Below are 17,431 nucleotides of genomic sequence, written 5' to 3'. Positions count from 1 at the left end.
GACAAGGGGCAGCAGGTACATGGGAACACCACCGCCCTGCAGTTTCCCCTCCACTCACCATCTCGACTTGGAAATATATCGGCCGTTCCTTCCTGGGTCAGAATCCTGGAATTCCCTCCCTCAGGGACATTGTAGGTCTATCAACAGCACATGGACTGCAGCGGGTCAAGGAGGCTGCTCACCCCCACCTTCTCAATGGGGGGGGGGGGCAACTAGAAACAGGGGGACGATAAATGTTGGGCCCAACCAGGGACCCCCACAAAACAAATAAATAAAAGAAAAAGTTAGTTTCTGAGGCAGATCAGACTCTGCAGATGCGCGTCCCTTCCCCATTGTCCAATCATCGACTCAAAAAGAATGATGGCGATGTTACAGAGTAGTTATTGTGAGGGGACAATCAGGTAAAATAGATAAGTACTGAGCTACCCCCTTCACCAAATTGAGGGTGAGGTCTTTCAGTTAAGATGTGTAGGTTAATTAGCACTATTTATAAACTGAGCACTATTTATAATTAGCACTATTTATAAACTGAGGGAGGATTGAGCTAGGGAGTTGGAGAGTTGAGTGATTGCTTACTTACTTACTTGGCTGATGGGGCTTGTTAATTAATTAAGTAAGTGGGCTTTATGAGTGACCTTCAGTTGGGTGTAACTGGGGTTTTGTGGAGGGACAGAACAAAAATAATGGAAGTGATCAGTAGGTTTGGTCGTGCCTCTGAATAGGCAAATGTTTTGGGTTGCATTTGGGAAAGTTTAGAATTTGAATTGTTTTAGAATGAAGGTACAGTAGACTAAGATGCAAGTTAGTGTGAAAGATTAAGAGACAGCAGGTGTGTTGTTTTTTATGCTGGTGTAGGGTTGGCTGACTAGGGTTAGTTTTTGGGGGTTGAGAAAGGGGATAGGTTAGATATCTGGAGGGGTTATGAATGGTGGTATGATGAATAGCTGTCTGACTGATCTTTGCTAATTCCAACATTACTTTCAATGAGAAACTAGGTGAGGTGGATGCTAGTATGAAATTGTTGAGCCGGGGTGCAAATATCTGCTTTTGAGATGTGTTGCATTTTTGAAGCTTCTATTGAGCTACACTGGAATTTAAGGTGGATAGGTTGGTGTGAGAGTAAGGTGGGGTTGTAAATTGGCAGGTAGTTGCTGTCTTAAGAGCTGTATGGTGTCAAATTAACCTTTTCCCACTTTGTTCTTAACATTGGAAGCAGGGCTGAAAGACTCTTTTGTGGTTGAGATGCAAACACTTGAAACACGGCTCACTTTTTTTTTTCTTTGCATTTTGTAAATAAAATGCTTCAACTACAGTACCATGTTCTTCTAGCCATTCCCGCCCTTTGGAATCAGGCTTGGTTGTTTCCTATGAGCTGAGAAACCTGTACAAACTATCCCTGACTGCAAGGGGAATTTTAAAAAAAAAAAAAATCACATGCTTAACTTGGGAGTGTTGCCTTTTGAGCTGAAAGGGTTGATTGAGGTAATGTTTATCGACGTGGTGTATGTGAAATTGTACTTTGGAGGTGCCGGTGTTGGACTGGGGTGTACAAAAGTTTAAAATTCACACAACACCAGGTTATAGTCCAACTGGTTTAATTGGAAGCACACTAGCTTTTGGAGTGACGCTCCTTCATCAGGTGATTGTGGAGAATAAGACTGTAAGGCAAACTTGCAAACGCAGACTTGTAAACTTTAGCTATAAATTCTGTGTCTTATACTCCTCAACCACCTGATAAAGGAGCAGCGCTCTGAAAGCTAGTGCTTCCAATTAAACCTGTTGGACTATAACCTGGTGTTGTGACATTTTTTTTATTTTCTAAAACTCTGCACCAGCCAAGATTGCTAATGAAGGTACTACCTTGATCTTTCCCTTGCCTGAAGCTAAACCACCTGACAAAGGGCTTTTGACTGAAATGTTTTTGTTTTCTGCTGTGCTTTTCCAGCACCCCCACGTGTCTGCGTGGGTTTCCTCCGGGTGCTCCGGTTTCCTCCCACAGTCCAAAGATGTGCAGGTTAGGGTGGATTGGCCATGCTAAATTGTCCTATAGTGCCCAGGGATGTGGGTGGGTTGCGCTTTGGCGGGGCGGTGTAGACTTGTTGGGCCGAAGGGCCTGTTTCCACACTGTAATGTAATCTAATCGAATCACACTCCTGGATCCTGATCTTAAACCAGCACCAGTCGTCTCTCTGCTCAATGGTGCCACCTTGTGGCTTTCTGTTATACACTTAAAACCACATCACACCCTCTTTTCCTGTGAAGGTAACTGATTGTGGATAGCAACTTGGATTTTTCTTTAAAAATTGGATAAAGAGTAATAGGTTTTAGCTTTGGGTTGGTGTAAGGTTTGTAGTGGAGCTGCCTAAGGGTGTGACTTTTGTGTTTCACTTTTTCTATGTATTAGTGATCCAGTAATACAGGGTAACGTTTTCACCCAGAGGGTGGTATGTGTATGGAATGAGCTGCCAGAGGATGTGGTGGAGGCCGGTACAATTACAACATTTAAGAGGCATTTGGATGGGTATATGAATAGGAAGGGTTTGGAGGGATATGGGTCGGGTGCTGGCAGGTGGGACTAGATTGGGTTGGGATATTTGGTCGGCATGGACGAGTTGGGCCGAAGGGTCTGTTTCCATGCTGTACATCTCTGACTATAAGTATACCAGGGCACAATTCCAAAACCTGCAAATGATATGAAACTTGAGGATAGTGTTGAACTTCAAGAGTGTTGGTTGATGGGTGGCAAACGATCTTCCTGTAGACAAGTGAGAGAGGGGTCTGGTGATATTGGATGCCTGCAATTAATTTCCAGCCTTTTTTTTTTAGTTTTAGCAGATTTTTTTTCGTCTGAACTGAGACTATCGTGCTGCTTCAGTGGATGTGTATCCAATGAAATGTCCCTAGTACCATGTGGCTAGATTAATCCAGCTCTGTCCAATTAACTTGATTTGAGATTCTATTGATCCATCTGACTAATAATTGCTTATTAATTTGAGTAACTGAGTTGTAATGTTAACACCAATTTATCAAAGTTGAAATTTGCTCTAAATTAAATTTTTACCGGTTTAATTTAACCAAAAGAAAAATTGCTGTTGGTTATGCTGTAAGTTTTTAAAATGTATGAATGGGGCTTGATTCTCTCTTTTTTTCTCTCTCTCTCTCTCTCTTTTTCTCTCTGTCTGTGTGTCTGTGTCTTGTCTGTGTCTGTCTGTCCTTTCAGATTATAGGGGGGGGGGATTTCTTTCCTTGTGGTTGTTGTTCTCTTTCCTTGGACTGTTATCTCTTCTGGTCCTTAACTCCTTTGCCTTTGCCAATATTTCGTCTGGTTCCTCTAATACAAGTACTCACCCATTTTAACCACCTCCATTTTGAGTTGGTCAATGCCAACATCTTTACACTTAACCTCTGAAATCCTACCAATGACCAGAGGATTTAAGGCTTCAAGATCAGCTACAAGGCCTGGCTTTAGAAGGGGCAGATGTGGAAGCAGTGATGAGGAATAATTTCTGGGAAATACAGCTGTGGGACTGACTGGATTACTCAACTGAGACCTGACATAGGTTTGGGGCTGAATGACCCCTGGTGCCACTGAATGGTGATCCTTGGGGTGGCTCATTGGTTAGCACTGCTGCCTCACGGTGCCAGGGGCCCAGGTTCAATTCCAACCTTGGGTGACTGTGCAAGCTCCACACAGACATTGTCCCTGTGTCTGCGTAGATTTCCTCCCACAGTCCAAAGATGTGTAGGTTAGGGTGGATTGGCCATGGGAAATTGTCACAAAGTGCCCAGGGATGTGCAGGGTAGTCAGAGTAAATGTGGTGGGGGAGTGGGTCTGGGTGGGTCGGTGTGGATGTATTGGGCAAAATGGCCTGCTTCCACACTAGGGATTCTGTCTAATATGATTTTTAACATTTTAGGAGAGCATTTTCTCAGTGAATACAAGTACAGGTTTTTTTTTATCCAGTTAGGGTGGGACTGGAGTAGGTGGGCCTCAAATTTGGTCCTGTAATGTTGGTGACTAGTAAGTGTTACACAATGCTATTTGACTTTCTATTGCTTGACCAAACAAGGAGGCCAATAGGTCGATGGCATTGTAATGAATTCCCACAGAGCAGACCTCTGCAAAGATTAATTTGCTGAGGTCAGGTGTTGAGGTGCCACCAAAGACACTAACAAACTAACACTGGTTTTTAATCAGTCCGTTGTATCCGCAGCAGATTTGTTGAGGTTTGTCCACTCTCTACCTAAAAACGTAGAGCTGGGGATCCTAACGTGTGGGGGAAAATTGCACTGTGGGTCTTTGGAGACTTGGCTCCATACACAGGGATCAGTAAAATTACCGAGTGTGTTTAGCAATGTGAATTGAGTTAGAACATAGAACAGTACAGTGCAGCACAGACCCTTCAGCCCTTGATGTTGTGCCAGCCTTTTATCCTACTCTAAGATTAAATTAACCTACGTACCCTATATTGTACCATTATACATGTGCCTATAAAAGAGTTGCTTAACTGTCCTGGTGTATCTGACTCTACTAACACTGCTGGCAGTGCATTCCATGTACACAATGCTGTAAAGAAACAATCTCCCCTAAACCTTCCTACAATCGCCTTAAAATGATGCCCCCTTGTGGTAGCCATTCCTGCCCTGGGAAAAAGTCTGTCTATCCACTCTATCTCTGCCTCTCATCATCTTGTACACCTCTATCAAATCACTACTGCTCTTACTTCACCCCAATGAGAGGTCCTAGCTCCCTTGACCTTTCTTCATAAGATGTGCCCTCCTGTCCAGGCAAATCTCCTCTGTACCCTCTCTAATGCTTCCACAGTCCTCCTATAATGAGGTGACCAGAACCGAACACAATACCTCAAGTGTAGTCTAACCAGGGCTCAACAGAGCTTCAGCATTACCTCATGGCTCTTAAACTCTATGTCCAGCACTATCAGCAAGTGCTCCCTAAACAACCTCCACATTTCTATTGTGCATTTTCCTGTGAACATCTCTTCAGTTTATGCTCCTCTGTTCCTGTTGAATAGCGTTGTAATTCCCCTTCCTCCAATTAAGTAAACTCTCTCACACCATCTGCTCCTATCCCCCTCCATGACTATATAGTAAAGGTCAGGGAGTTGTGATCACTATCGTTAAAATGCTCTGACACTTGGTCTGGTTCATTGCCAAGTGCCAAATCCAATATGGCCTCCCTTCTGGTCAGCTTCTCTACCTCTTGAGTCAGGAATACTTCCTGGACAAACCTAACTAAAACTGCTCCATTCAAACCATTTGAACCAATGAGGATCCAATCAATATTAGGGAAGTTAGTCACTCACGACAACAATGCTATTACTTCTGTACCTTTCCAAAATCTGCACCCCAATTTGCTCCTTTGTAATTGGGGGAGGGGGTCTGTTGAAAACTCCCAATAAAGTGACTGCTTCTTTCCTGTTCGACTTCCACCCAAACTGACTCTGTAGACAATCCCTTTTCAACAACCTCCCTTTCTGCAGCTGTGATAATAATCCTGATTAGTAATGACACTGCTTCACCTCTTTTTATTTTAAATTCCCCCTCTATATTCCTTTTGAAACATCTAAACCCTGGAATATCCAACAGCCATTCCTGCCCCTGTGATATCCAAGTCTCTGTCATGGCCACAACATCATAGCTCCAAGTACTGATCCATGCTCTGAGTTCATCACCCTCATTCCTGACACTACTTGTGTTAAAATAGACAAACTTCAACCCATCATCTGACTGTAACCTTGCCCTATCAACTGTCCATTCCTCATCAGTCTCTCTGCATCCTGTGTCTGGCTGTTCACTAGCTACCCCATTTTCTGATCCATAGCTCCAGTTCCCATCCCCCCTGCCAAACTAGTTTTAAACCTTCCCAGAAAGCTCTAGCAAACCTCCTGACCAGGATCTTGGTGCCCCTCCCATTCAGCTGCAACTCATCCTCCCTGTACAGATCCCACCTTCCCTAGAAGGTATCCCAATGATCCATGTATCTGAAGCCCTCCCTCCTACACCAGCGCTGCAGCCACGTGTTCAGCTGCACTCGCTCTCTGTTCCTAGCCTCACCAGCCCGTGACACCAGTAGCAATCCTGAGATTACTACTCTGCTCATCCTGCCTTTTTAGCTTCCAACCTAACTCCCTCTATTCTCTTTTCAGGTCCTCCTCCCTTTTCTGAGCTGGAGTTGGTTTTCCAGCTGGGTTTCAGATGTGTAATTTGACACTTTGACTAAAGAAACCGGTTACTAGTGAGGGGATATGTTGGCTCTTGGTTTGTTTGGTTTGAGGGGACAGGGGATTAGCTCGCAAGGCCTCCATTTGTAGCCCATCCCTAACTGCCCTCGAACAGGAGTGGCTTGAGGGGTATTTTAAGAATCTAACATTGCTGTGGATCTGGAGTCACATGTAGACCAGACTGGGTGTCGGCGGGGGGGGGGGGGAGCAGATTCCCTTCCCTAAGAAGGAGTGAGCCAGTCGGGTGTTTGACAACTGATGGTTTCATCACTTTTGTCCCCTAATGTTTGTTGGGTGGTTCAGTGGCTAGCACTGCTGCCTCATAGCGGCAGGGACTTGGGTTCAATTCCCGCCTCGAGTGACAGTGTGCAAACTCCACACAGACATTCTCCCCGTGTCTGCATAGGCCCCTCCGGGTGCTCCAGTTTCCTCCCACGGTCCAAAGATGTGCAGGTTAGGGTGGATTGGCCATGCTAAATTATCCCATAGTGCCCAGGGATGTACAGGTTAGGGTGGGATTGACCATGTTAAATTGTCCCATAGTGCCCAGGGGTGTGCAGGTTAGGTGCATTAGTCAAGGGTAAATGTAGAGTAATAGGGTGCTGGAATGGGTCTGGGCGGGTTACTCTTTGGAAGGTCGGTGTGGACTTGTTGAGCCGAATGACATATTTCCGCACTTGAGGGATAATATGATTCTAATCAGACTTAAGGCTCTACAAACTAGCCCTGTGGGATTGGAGCCCAATGTTCCAGAGGGTTAATGTGGATTCTCTGTCCAGTGACATTCCCACTATGACATCCTCTCCTCTGCCTTTTCCCAACATTCTCCAGGCTGAGGGCTCTTGGGACTGTTTTGTGTTCTTTCACACTGTGTAGCTTTTTAACTATGTCGCATTTTCTTTCTTTTTTTTTTCAGTTGGCGAGCATGGATTTGGAAGTTGAGGGGATTCTAGAGAGACTTTGGGACGCCATGGACCGCGGTGGGATATCGGAAATGGCGCCTCTGGTGGAGGCGGAGAGGAAGAGGGTGGAGTGCGTGACGGTCCATGTGGCGGTCACCGGGACCTCCCGAGCGGGGAAGTCCACCTTCATCCGCTCTGCCATGGGCTTTCAAGATGGCGAAGAGGGTGCCCCCTCCACCGACCTGAGCCAGCAGCTGGTGAAGCCGGCACCCTACCAGCGGCCAGGATCTCCCGGCTGTACGTTCTGGGAGCTGCCTAGCGTTGAAGGGTCCGGCTTCTCGCCGGGGGACTACTTGCAGGTGGTGGAGGTGGACCGCTACACTGGCTTCTACGTCCTGTCACCGGGCCGCTTCACCTGGCAGGCGGCAGCCCTTGCCGACGAGCTCAGGCGGCTGGGCAAGCCCTTCTACTTCATCCTCACCAAGATCGACGCGGACGCGCGCGGTCACAAGGACGCGGAGTTTGCTCGGGAGGCCCTGCGCGTCATTGCCACCAATCGGTTTGCCCACTTGGATGTGGGCTACGCTATTGGCCGCTTCTACTGCGTCTCCTGCCTCGAGAGTGAGCGGTTCGACTTCCCAGCCTGCATCCGGGCCCTGCAGAAGGATACCTTGCCTGCTCTTCAGAGGCACGCCCTCCTGCTGTCCCTGCCCCATCTCGCTGACAAGACCGAACTGAAGAACTCGCTGAAGGCGTTGATCCCGCTGTCAGCCGTCTACAGTTGCGTCATCGACCCCCTCCCGGTTGAGCAGCTGCCTTACCAGGCGAATGTCCGCTTTCTGTGCGACGAAATCCGGCTGTACCGCCGCCTGTTGGGCCTTGACTACCAGGCCCTGAGCAAGAGAGCCAGGCTGATCGGGCAGCCCGCCTTTGTCCTCTCGGACGAGATCCAGACCCGCATGGCCAGGGAGCTGACCGAGAAGGCCGTGGCGGAGGAGCTGCTGAGGTGGACAGAGAAGAATGTCCTAGTGTCCCCCAACAATGTGAAGTGGATCCCCCTCCTGGAGAGCCTGCCTGGGGGGAAGCTCTCTGGTGCCTCCACCATCAGGCTGCTGGACGCCATGTTGGAGCAGTTCATGGACGATGTCTACCGGGTTCAGAGAAAAGTGGCCAATGTGCTACGGGGTGACTGACCTCGCTGGAGGTTCAACGGCATACCGACTAATGGGGAAACTCCCCACTGCAATATCAGTCCATTTTGTGTCCTGTCTAGCAGTTTCATACTCCCCTGTGTGTGGTTTTTGCCCCTCCCTAATCTATGCTATCAAAGCATGACCAAATGCTTTATTTCCCCTCTGATAACATTTCAACTTACTTCAACAGGAGACCGTTTTGTTGAGGTGACTTAATGAGATTGGCGACTTCCATTTAGTATCCAAGGCAACGAGACCAAACATGAAGGCCTTGCTTTTGGGAGTCATTCCTTCCACTGAAGTTGGGCTACGTGCTGGTAACTGTTGAAACACTGTGTCCAACCACCTCACTTCACTTCAACCCTTCATTTTGTCAACCCCACACTTTGAATAAGCCTCCACTATTTGCGGTTCGCACCACTTGTACACTTTTAATCCCCATCTCGGAGTTTTGATGGAATAGTGGGGACTTTTTTTTGTCTAACCCCTCCCTGATCCGTTTTAAAGTAATAATATCCATTTTCAGGTCCATGTTGTGACAGTATTTGCCATCAGTAAATGGAAGCTCTCTGGGGCATCTACCATCGGGCTGCTGGACGCCATTTTGGAGGAGTTCATAGACGATGTCTACCGGGTTCAGAGGAAAGTGAACAGTAGATGGAACCCCCTTTGTGTGAATTGATCTGAGACAGTTAACTTCCTTTTTCCTTTGTTTTTGTGAAGGTGAATAGTATGAATGTAAACAAATTTCTCAATTTAATCGACTTTGTGCCTGGTGAATGAAACACTACCAAACTCTGTTTTCTCAGGGGATTTGAATTCTTTTTCAATATCTGAAGCACATTGACGCTTGTTGAGCCCAATTTATTTGGAGAGGTGGACGGATTTTTCTATGAAAGGAAATCCTTTTGGTTATAGACCTCCCTAGAGGAGGTGGTATTAGAAACAGACCACTATGTGGGAAGAGAAAATATGATAGACACCTGCAGCAGGAAACTGAATTGAAAAGGAAATGTCTACAGAAGACAAATTAAAAACGATCATGATGTGGGAGCTCAAGATTTGATTAAGGCCGCAAATGGTTTGGTTTTCTCAAACTGATTATAGCGGAGAGTCTCATTTTTGCCTTTCCTAAGTATTCACGTGAAAGGAATATAACTGTCAGAATTTACATGTAACTGGCAGCTTTATTAATATTTAATTTGTATCTTGGTCTTAATTGAATTATGAAGTGTGCACATGGACTATCGACTGACTTCTTAGTAATGTCACTGAATAATTTAAATGATACCACCGAAACCTTTTTTTTTAAGAATAACTTCTACGTTTTGCTAACTGTCGGGTGTGTCTCGCCTGCACCATTTTTCAGTTCCTGTCCTATTCTAGAATTTTCTGTGTACTGTTTCCGCTAATAGTCCTAGGGCCAACAATTGGAGCAGATGTTTTTCCCGTGTGTGTGTGAGGGATGACTTTAATAAAATTGAGTAACTTATTTTCTGCATATTCTAGATTTGGCTGGCTTTTTGTGTGCTTCCCCCCCCCCCCCCCCCTGCAATTAGCTGTAGTTCCTGTTTTGTAAATAGCCCTAGGTATAGGTTGTTTCCCTAACCCTGGATAACCTCAAACACACATGTTCAAAACAAACCATCAGCACTGAAAGTGGCCTTTCCACTGAGAGATCTGTCTAGAACCTGAATGGCCATCCACCTGGTTTTTAAGAATACAGCCAAAGCTCCTGCCCCTCTGCTTTTCTTTTTCAGGCAGAGTTTGTTAAAACCTGCATTACCCTCTGGGTAGGGGTTTAACCTCTGTGTTCCTATTAATCCTTCTACCGAATAAGAAGTAAATCTGTTTTCTCTCTTTTTCCAAGTGAAGTGCTGCCAATCTTCTCTCTCTGAGATGGTGCTGAAAATGATTCATTTTTAGGTGTTAGTGGGTCTTGGTACACTTCTGCTGGCTGTGAAGGGTCAGTGAGACTTAGTTGCCACGTGTGAAGCTGCTACTTGACGTTGGGTTGCTGTTTTTTTTTAGATGTTGGTATCTGTTGCCAAGCTGCCACAGAAATTGGCTGTCGTGGTGGCATGTGCCAGTCCATAGAAGGGGTCATGACTCTTCTCTTTTTTTTTTTTGGCTAGTGGTTCCCTGATTGGTCCTTGTTATGAAGTTGAAGGTGTGTACTATACATCTTTTTTTTCTAAAGAGTGAACACTGTACTGAACTGATATTACAAGCACATGTGAATATGACTAGATGACGGTGTCTCAGAGTACTGGAAAATTTGAAAATATACAACATTTTTTGGCTGTGAAATGATACCTGAATTTTGGTTCCTGTTTTTGACAACAAAAGGAAGGATGCTTTGGGCCCCTCCAACCACATAGCATCAATGTTTGATTTTCACCGATTTCTCCTCATTTTTCTCTTTTTTTTTTTTTTCCCCCTTACTTTATCCCAGATCCAAACCTCCAACTCAGCACCACCCTCTTGAATAGTCCTAACTGTACATTTTCCTTCCCGCCCTTCACTCTGATCTCCATTACCTCTTTTCCACCCCCCCCCCCCACCACACCTTCATCTACCTATTGTGTTCCCAGCCCCAACCCTCTCCCATTTATCTCTCAGCCCCTTTGCAACCACCCTTCCCATTCCTGATGAGCTTATGCTCAAAATATCGACTCTTCTGCTCTTTGGATGCTGCCTGACCTGCTCTGCTTTTCCAGCACACAGTTTTATTGACTCTGATCTGCAGTGCTCACTTTCTCCTACTTTAAATATGCCCCAGGATGCAAAAACCCGAACCCAATTTGATGTCAGCAAAACAATAAAGTCAATGAGACAATCTGATCCTGGGGAGGGGGAGAACGGGTATAAGAATATAGACATTTTGACCAAAGACCAACTGCTGGAGAGCTAATTACCCATCTAACATCTTGCTCTTAACTTGAAAAGGCATCTCTATCAAAGGCATCTTTTTCACATGAAACATACACTCAGTAAAAAGAAAGACGACCCAGGGAGAGCAGCAGACAGAAGAATGAAGATACAAGAAGATAGTGACTGTGTGGTTTTGAAATTAAGTTGATGTAATTTTAGTAAGTGGAGTAGTAATTGCTATAGAACTGGAGGCAGATAGTAAGCAGTTAAGAGAAAAGGGGGCTTAGAGTTGTGAATAGTTTTATGTTTAGAATTTTACAAAATTACTTTATTTAGTTTAAATAGGTGAATTTGGGAGTTCTGTCATTTTTTTAACAGATTATGAGACAGGCATTTTCTGGGTGTAATTAACAGGGATTCACCTCAGCGTCATAACTGTTTGTTTTGGGGTGCCCATGTAACATTGAAGTGGGTTTTTTTTCCCCAGCATGCTGGTCATCTGTCTCCACCTACCTCCCAGTACAGAAGATCTTTGGGCAACTCTGCAATGCTCTTAAACTTTTTTTTTAGTTGACTGTATAAGGTGAAATGAGTCTTATTTGCTCTATATTTTGGCCCCTCCATCATTTTTTATGGATTTTGCTGAATTGTACACTAGCATCCTGTGCTCTAAGAAAAAGTGTCCGTGTCCGTGTCCGTCCGTCCCCGTTCCCTGATGGACATTAGTGAAGCTGGTAGAGGTTGTTTCTCCCCAACACTCTGTATTCGTGGTCATCAGATCCTTGATGTTCTTTTATCAAAGAATCTGAAATTGAGCTCAAATTTCACCATCTGCCATGACAGGATTTGAACCTGGGTCCAAGGACATGAATCCAGAAATTAAGCTAATATCCTTTTATTGTCATGTGTACTCCAGTATAGGAGTACAGTGGAAAGTTTAGTGTTGCCATCTTAGGCACAAAGTAATACCACTTTACTGTCATCTCCTTTAGCATCTTGAAGGGCCTGATTTTAAAAGATAAAGTCTAGAACCTGTCGTTTGGAGAGAGGCTTGGAAGTTGAAGATACCTGTCCCTGACTTTTTTATCTCCCACCTACCTGCTCTGCCACCATCTCTGACACCCAACCACATCAGCGCAAAGTGTTCTATCTATTTAATTTACTGAAACAAGGTATGTCCACCAGCAATGACATCTCTCTCAACTCAACACGAGTGAGCAGAGAGACCCTAAAGTAACTCAAAACTGCTTCCAGGGCATGTTGCTTATGCTGCTGACCTCTGAAGCAATTTCGGGGTGTAACCTTTTGCAGAGGTCAAACATTCTCCACCAGCCCACGTTGAGTCACTGGCTTGTGGTACTGATAAAAGGAACCAGTTTATTCAGGAGATAGGGTTTGGATACCGATAGAAATGAATGGGGGGTGAGAATGTACAGACCAGGGGAGGGACTATTCAATCTGTCCCTTAAAGCACCACTTAACTGTAATGCTGGATGCATTGGGCCTAGTCGCCATCTCTGAATCCATCAAACCTGGAGTAGAAGGAAGTCATTTTTTTTTTTAAATGTTGATCAGAAACATTTTTCTCCAAGAGTTTTGTAATTCCCTCTGAATTTTTATTAGAAGGAGCTTGCAGAACTCTAAATCGTTTCAGAGGTCAGCAGTAGAAGCAACATGTCCAAGTGGAAGTTGTTTTGAGTTTGGGTTCTCTGCTCACTGTGTTGACTTGAGAGAGAGAGAGAGAGAGAGAGATGACATTGCTAGAGGACGTAATTGTTTAAGCTAACTTAATAGGCAGAATGCTTTGCGCAGATGTGATTGGAAGTCTGAGATTGTAATGCACATTTATTAAAAGTTGAAAGTTATTCTGGGCTCGTCTAACTCCGTAGCATTGTTTCCGCTATAAAGGAGCTTTTGCTGTATACTTGGACAGTAAAAAGTCAATTGTCATAATCCTACAACATGGAAACAGATCCTCCACTCCGACCCATGTTTCCAAACTAAGCTAAGTCAGCTTCTAATCCAACGGGTTTATTTGATATTACAAGCTTTTGGAGCACTGATTTTCAAATAAACCTGTTAGACTATAACCTAGTGTCATGTGATTTCTGACTTTGTCTATCTCCGTCCAATAGCAGCACATCCACATCAATCTAAACTAGTCCCACCTGCCTGCACTTGGCCTGTATAATGTGTTTTAAACATTGTTGCATCCACCACTTCCTCTGGAAGTTAACACCACATACAACTCACTTTCTGTACTTTTTCTTTTTTTTAAAAAAAAAAGCCCTTGGGTCTTTTTTAAAAAATCGTTCTCCTCTCACCTTTTTAATGTGCCCTCCTAGTCTCAAACCCCCACCCTAGGGAAGCGGCACCTGCCATTCACCTTATCTATACCCCATATATGATTTTACAAACCTCTATCTGGTCATGCCTCAGCCTCCTACTCCAGTGGAAAAAAGTCCAGCCTCTCTTCATAGCTCAAACCCTCCGTTCCTGGCAAAGTCCTTGTAAATCTGTACCTTCTCCAATTTAGTAATATCCCTCCTGAAACAGGGCAACCACATCTGGACACATTACTCCAGCATAGGCCTCACTAATGTCCTACACAACCTAAACATGATGTCCAAATCCTATTCTCAAAGGTGTGAGCAATGGAGGTAAGTGTCAAATGCTTTCTTAACCACACTGTAAGGAGTTTAAGCCCAAACTACTGCAGGTGGTTGAGACTTATGACAGGAAGAACGTGGGACTTGTTACCAGAGGGAGTGATCCAGTTGAATAAAATTAAGGGGACATTGGATACAAACATAAATGTCGAAGGATGGAATTGAAGGATGGGTTGAGCTGACAAGAAGGTCAGGGGAGGTTATGGAGAACATCAATCACAGGCAAGAAACAAATGGGCAGTTTGGCCTATTTCTGTGCAGCAGTTCACCCAAAGCATTAAGTTTATCCAGTAAATTAGCCTTTTACATTTTTACAACTATGTAATTGTTTAACACCTTTGTTTGAATGTTCAAAACCTTTAATCAGTTTTTAAAAAAAATCCAATAGAGTTTTTGTGCAGGATAAGAAGCTCAATAGTAATTATAGCACCACAGGTGATGGTCATGGATTCGTTGAGACAGAAGATGGCCATTCAGCCTACTGCTGGCTGGCTCTGGAGAAATCCAGACCGCCCCTATTCACCTTGCTCTATGCCTGTACCCTAAAACTTTCCCTTCAATGCCTATTCTTCATTGTCTCCGCTTCTGCCATTTTTTGAGGAAGCCAGTTCCAGGTCATTACCACTCACTCGGTCTTAATACAAAATGGCCCCTTGACACCCTAACCGATACATCTTTTACCCCAAGCCTTAAATCTGGTTCCCCAGTGAATGGGATTAACATTTTGTATGCTTATTTATTCAGTCATTGTACGTATGTTGAAAGTGCATGTTCTCTTAGCCCTTCCTCTTAAGAGTTTTTGGAGAAGCAATTCCCCCCCCCCCAGTCGTCATAATGACATCTGAGAAGATGTTGTCTTTTTCAGGCACCTTTGGGAATGATGTACCCATTATTTATTGACAGTGTTAGGTCCTTTTGAGGATCCTTTGGTGGGAGCATGGGAAGGGGAATTGAGTGTCTCCTCATGGCGGGAAGGGCCGATTAACCGTCAGCGTCACGTGGCGCCGATTTGAAATTTGACCGTCGCCCGCGCGCGCGCCCCGCCACGCGGGACACGGGTCCAACCTGATTGGACCGCCGTCGGCCGACGCGCGTCGTGATTGGTCTGGGGGCCGCGGTGGTGAGTGGGCTATATAAAGGCGGCCGCGGTGGTGAGTGGCCACGCCCCTTAGCGGTGCCCGCTCGTGGGCTATATAAAGGCGGGGAGCCCACAAGATGGGAGAGCAGTTATTGGGGTTGTGAGGGGGGGGGTCACTGAATAGAGCCGAACAGCATAGTCATAAAATCCTGAACAGAGGCAACATTATGTTAAACATAAGACCCATTTTTACTCATTGAGAGACTTTCCTTTCTTGAAAGGTGTTCACAAAGCAATAGGCAGCCAAGATCTCATTGGCATGCCAGTTTGTGTAGGGTCAAAGGTCAATGTCCCTCAAATTTGCTCAGGGAGGACACAAACTCCTGTTTTCTTTCTTTCTGAACGTAACTCAGCATTAGTGAACCTTGGGTGTGGTGTTGTCTGGGAAGGCGGAGCGTTTACGCAAGGTGTCAAAGAGGACAAATTCTGATAAAAATCGTGGCATTAAGTCAGCAAAGGGTGTCAGATTCGAGGGAAGCAGGGGACCAATCAACAAGGAGAAAAAGACGGTCAACGATCTCAGAGTGTAATAATAGGTTCAGGTAAGATGGAAGGATAGGAGTTAGGCATGCAATCGTATTGTAAGTTGTGCACATGGGATGAAATTTCAATTGAAATGTCCCAGGTCATCTCTATTGTAATGGGCATGGTGGCTCAGTGGTTAGCACTGCTGTCTCACAGCAACAGGGACCCAGGTTCGACCTTGGGCGACTGTCTGCGTGGAGTTTGCACCTTCTGCTCGTGTCTGTGTGGGTTTCCTCTGGGTGCTCCTGTTTCCTAAAACGTGCAGGCCTAAGTGGATTGGCCATGGGAAATAAGGGGTTGCAGGGATAGCTTGGGTCTGGATGGGATACCCTTCAGAAAGTTGATATGGACTTGATGGGCTGAACGGCCTGCTCCCATATTGTCGGGATTCTATGATTCTTCTACTTTTTTGGACGGCACGGTGGCTCAGTGGTTAGCATTGCTGCCTCACGGTGGCAGGGATCTGGGATCGATTCCACGCTTGTAGAGTTTGCACATTCTTCCCCCGTCTGCATAGGTTTCCTCCGGGTTCTCCGGTCTCCTCCTACAGTCCAAAGATGTGCAGGTTAGGTGAATTGGCCATGCTACGTTGCCCATAATGTTCAAGGATGTGTAGTTTAGGTGTATTAGTCAAGAGAAATATAGAGTAGTAGGTTAGGGGAATGGGTCTGGATGGAATGCTCCTCTGAGGGTCAGTGTGGACTTCTTGGGACAAATGGCCCCTGCTTCCACACTGTAGAGATTCTTCTATCATATTAATGGTGGAAGTCTGTATATAGTCTGAGATAGTGATAGTGTGAGGGGAATCAAGGTGTAAGTATTCTTGGATTATATTCAGAATAATTCCCTACAGCACTTTGCCTTCTTTCTCATTGGAATGAACACAGTGGCTTTGGGAATGAGGTGTGGCCAGTGGAGCCAATGTCAGTGGAGCAGCATCTGAAGGACAGTGACCATTTATACGATAAAGTTTACGATGATGACAGAAAGTGATAACGGTCAGTCTAGGACCAGAATAACCAATTGGCAGAGAGCGGACTTCATGGGGGACAAGAAAGAAGCTGGGCCAGATAGACTGGAACTAAAGGTTGGTATAAATAAACAGTGGCTGAACAATGGGCCACCTTCAAAGAGGAGATGAACTGAGCACAGTCAGGATAGATTCCTTCAAAAGAGAAAGTGGGACAAACAAATGCAGAGTTCCTGGATGATGAAGGAGGCGAAACAAATTAAGTAAGAGAACACAAAGTGTGCTTTTGATAGGTCTCGGATTGAGAACCAACTTGAGTATTGGAAGGGCGGCGGAGAAGCAAAGAGGGGTTACGAGAAAGGTCTGCCGCCTAACGTGAGTGGAAATCTCAAAAGTCTTCTCTAAGCACATTAACATTAAAAGGATGGAAGAAAGTGGAGGGCCGACTGGGGACCAAAAGAGTGGTTTGCATCCAGGCAAGAGGCATAACTGATATGTTACATGAATAGTGTTTACCTTGCAAGGCAGATACTGTCTAGGCCATGGTCACACGGTGTTTTGCATAAGAGGTAAATGGGGCGTGCGAAAAATCTTTTTCATCCAGTGAGTATTCAGGTCTGGAATGGACTTGCTGAAATGTCATGAGGGCAAGTTCAGTTGAGTCACTGAAGAAAGCTTTGGATGATTATGTAAATACAGGTACAAACAAAATGCAGGGTTTCTGGGGGAGGAAATGCAGGAGAATGGACAAAATCAGAGAGCTGCAGCAGACCAGGTTAAAAAAACTGAACCGCGGATGCAGTAAATCAGAAAGAAGAACACAAGTTGCTGGAAAAGCTCAGCAGGTCTGGCAGCATCTGTGAACAGAAGTCGGAGTTGACGTTTCAGGTCCGGTGACCCTTCCTCAGAACTTAGTTA

General features: G+C 45.2%; 1 protein-coding gene across 6 annotated transcripts; it reads left to right on the top strand.

Annotated features, from left to right (window-relative positions):
- Positions 1 to 514: 514 nt before the first annotated feature.
- Positions 515 to 9,185, top strand: LOC122544210 (interferon-inducible GTPase 5-like). 6 transcript variants are annotated; one of them, XM_043683277.1, is made up of 2 exons: positions 515 to 613; positions 7,159 to 9,185. In XM_043683277.1, exon 2 carries the CDS (start codon positions 7,168 to 7,170, stop codon positions 8,335 to 8,337), a length of 1,170 nt encoding a protein of 389 aa, XP_043539212.1. In that variant the 5' UTR covers positions 515 to 613; positions 7,159 to 7,167; the 3' UTR covers positions 8,338 to 9,185. The 6 variants fall into 6 exon arrangements, with proteins under 6 accessions (XP_043539212.1, XP_043539215.1, XP_043539211.1 ...); XM_043683280.1 differs by lacking the exon at positions 515 to 613 and adding an exon at positions 631 to 696; XM_043683276.1 differs by lacking the exon at positions 515 to 613 and adding an exon at positions 694 to 780.
- The last annotated feature ends 8,246 nt before the right edge of the window (positions 9,186 to 17,431 follow it).

The sequence above is a fragment of the Chiloscyllium plagiosum genome, chromosome 47, assembly GCF_004010195.1.
Source record: "Chiloscyllium plagiosum isolate BGI_BamShark_2017 chromosome 47, ASM401019v2, whole genome shotgun sequence".
NCBI classification, from domain to species: Eukaryota; Metazoa; Chordata; class Chondrichthyes; order Orectolobiformes; family Hemiscylliidae; genus Chiloscyllium; species Chiloscyllium plagiosum.
Note: the sequence above shows the minus strand (reverse complement) of the source record. Positions and strands in the feature narration are given on the sequence as shown.